We start from the raw sequence: 2,228 nt of genomic DNA, 5'->3' as shown, positions 1-2,228 counted from the left end.
GCAAGGATATGTGGTCACCACTACCGCTTCTTCTTGGGCCTGTGGATTACTTCTTTAATTGCTCATAGAACTCTTTCTAGGTGAGTGTGGGCTGGGTCACAACCTCATCCTCACTTGATCCAGGCTGTGGGGAAAAGAGGGATCAGACTGTTACTGTGTCTATGTAGAAAGTAGACATAAAAGACTCCATTTTGTTCTGTATTTGAGATGCTGTTAATCTGTGACCCTACCCCCAACCCTGTCCTTGCAAGAGACATGTGCTGTGATGACTCAAGGTTTAACGGATTTTGGGCTGTGCAGGATGTGCTTTGTTAAACAAGTGCCTGAAGGCAGCTTGCTGGTTAAAAGTCATCACCATTCTCTTAATCTCAAGTACCCAGGGACACCTACACTGCGGAAGGTCGCAGGGACCTCTGCCTAGGAAAGCTAGGTATTGTCCAAGGTTTCTCCCCATGCGATAGTCTGAAATATGGCCTCGTGGGAAGGGAAAGACCTGATCGTCCCCCAGCCTGACACCCGTGAAGGGTCTGTGCTGAGGAGGATTAGTACAAGAGGAAAGAAGGCCTCTTGGCGGTTGAGATAGAGAAAAGCATCTGTCTCCTGCCCGTCCCTGGGCAATGGAACATCTTGGTGTAAAACCCAATGGTATGTTCTGTTTACTGAGAAAGGAGAAAACCGCCTTAGGGCTGAAGGTGGGCCGTGCTAGCGGCAATACTGCTCTTTATGCGCTAAAAAGGTTTATGGAGATGTTTGCATATGCACATCAAGGCACAGCGCTTTTCTTTAAACTTATTCATGTCACAGAGATCTTTATTCGTAGACCTTCTCCCTACATGATCCTATTTACCTACCACTTCCCTTTTTCTAAGACAGTAAAGATAATGATCTATAAATACTGAGGGAACTCAGAGACCAGTGCCAGCGCGGGTCCTCTGTATGCTGAGCGCCGGTCCCCTGGGCCCACTTTTTCTTTCTCTATACTTTGTCTCTGTGTCTTATTTCTTTTCTAAGTCTCTCGTCCCACCTGACGAGAAATACCCACAGGTGTGGAGGGGCAGGCCACCCCCTCACCAGGCCACTTGATCTGTCACTGCCACTTGATCCAGGCGGGGATACAGATGGAACCCTTTTGCTGTTCTGGCCACTGTAGCGGACACTCAGGAGACCTAGATTCGGTTCATGGCCTGGCAGTAACCATGTGACTTTGAGCACATGGATTTCCCTTCTGGACTCCATTTTCCTCGTTGCTAAAGTGGAGATTAAAATGAGATGCTGTGGTGATTGCGAAGATGTGCATTGTCTTTGACACCGGGAAAATGTGCGTGAGGCCATGTCAGACATGGTCTAGGGCCTCGGTCTAGGGCCTCTGTCCAGCTTACCAGATCACACAGGGGAAATGGCATTCAAATAGCTGTTGAAGAATATGCAGGCCTGGATAGGATATAGTGAAACTGTCACTCTCGTATGTCGATAAAGGTTTAAAATCAGCATAGTTATAGCTACTAATTCAGTGATACATCCTTAGAGCTTCATAAATAAATGTTTATGTACTTAATCTGTAATTCCTGTATTCCAAACCTAGAAAAAATCATTATACATGAAGAATATTAGTTATAATGATACTTATAAAAACTTACAAGCAATCAATGTCAAAATGCGTGAATGTTAGGTTGAACGATATGAAGCCACTTGTAATGACAGATTCATACACTTCTCTCAGGTTGAATCTGGTTACTCAGAGTGAATAGTATTCCCTTATTACACTCGTTAAAAGTTACAGACTCCTAAGAAACATGACAACTTAAGAATTGTTAGGTGATTCGGTGGGGTGTTAACGTTGTGTTTATAGTATGATCACCGCGGTGTGAAAAAGCAAAGTGCACAATTGAATCTCTTCTTGGAATAAAGACTGGAAGAAAATAGGCCAAAAAGGACGAAAAATTGAGCCACGGGTTATCTTCAGATGCTATTCACAGGGTATATGTTCCAAGACCACCCAGTGGATGCCGGAAACCTTGGCAAGTACTGAACCCTAAGCTTAATACGCTTTTTCCTATACTTACATATAGGTAAAGTTTAAGTTATAAATTAGGCACAACAAAAGGTTAACAACATAACTAATAAAAAAAGAACAATGATTATTAGTTATGAAAGTTATATGAATGTGGTCTCTGTCTCTCAGAACCCCGTACTGTGCTATACTCACCCTTCTTCTAGTTTTTTTTTTT

General features: G+C 43.4%; 1 protein-coding gene across 1 annotated transcript in view; it reads left to right on the top strand.

Annotated features, from left to right (window-relative positions):
• Positions 1-1,900: 1,900 nt before the first annotated feature.
• The window catches only part of TSSC1 (tumor suppressing subtransferable candidate 1), a 188,325-nt gene continuing 187,997 nt past the window's right edge, over positions 1,901-2,228 (top strand). Inside the window, exon 1 of the mRNA XM_011992673.1 lies at positions 1,901-2,018. Coding sequence (XP_011848063.1) covers positions 2,004-2,018 — 15 coding nt within the window. The 5' untranslated portion in view covers positions 1,901-2,003. The remainder of the gene's footprint in view (positions 2,019-2,228) is intronic.

This window comes from Mandrillus leucophaeus, unplaced genomic scaffold, assembly GCF_000951045.1.
Source record: "Mandrillus leucophaeus isolate KB7577 unplaced genomic scaffold, Mleu.le_1.0 Scaffold416, whole genome shotgun sequence".
NCBI lineage: Eukaryota > Metazoa > Chordata > Mammalia > Primates > Cercopithecidae > Mandrillus > Mandrillus leucophaeus.
Note: the sequence above shows the minus strand (reverse complement) of the source record. Positions and strands in the feature narration are given on the sequence as shown.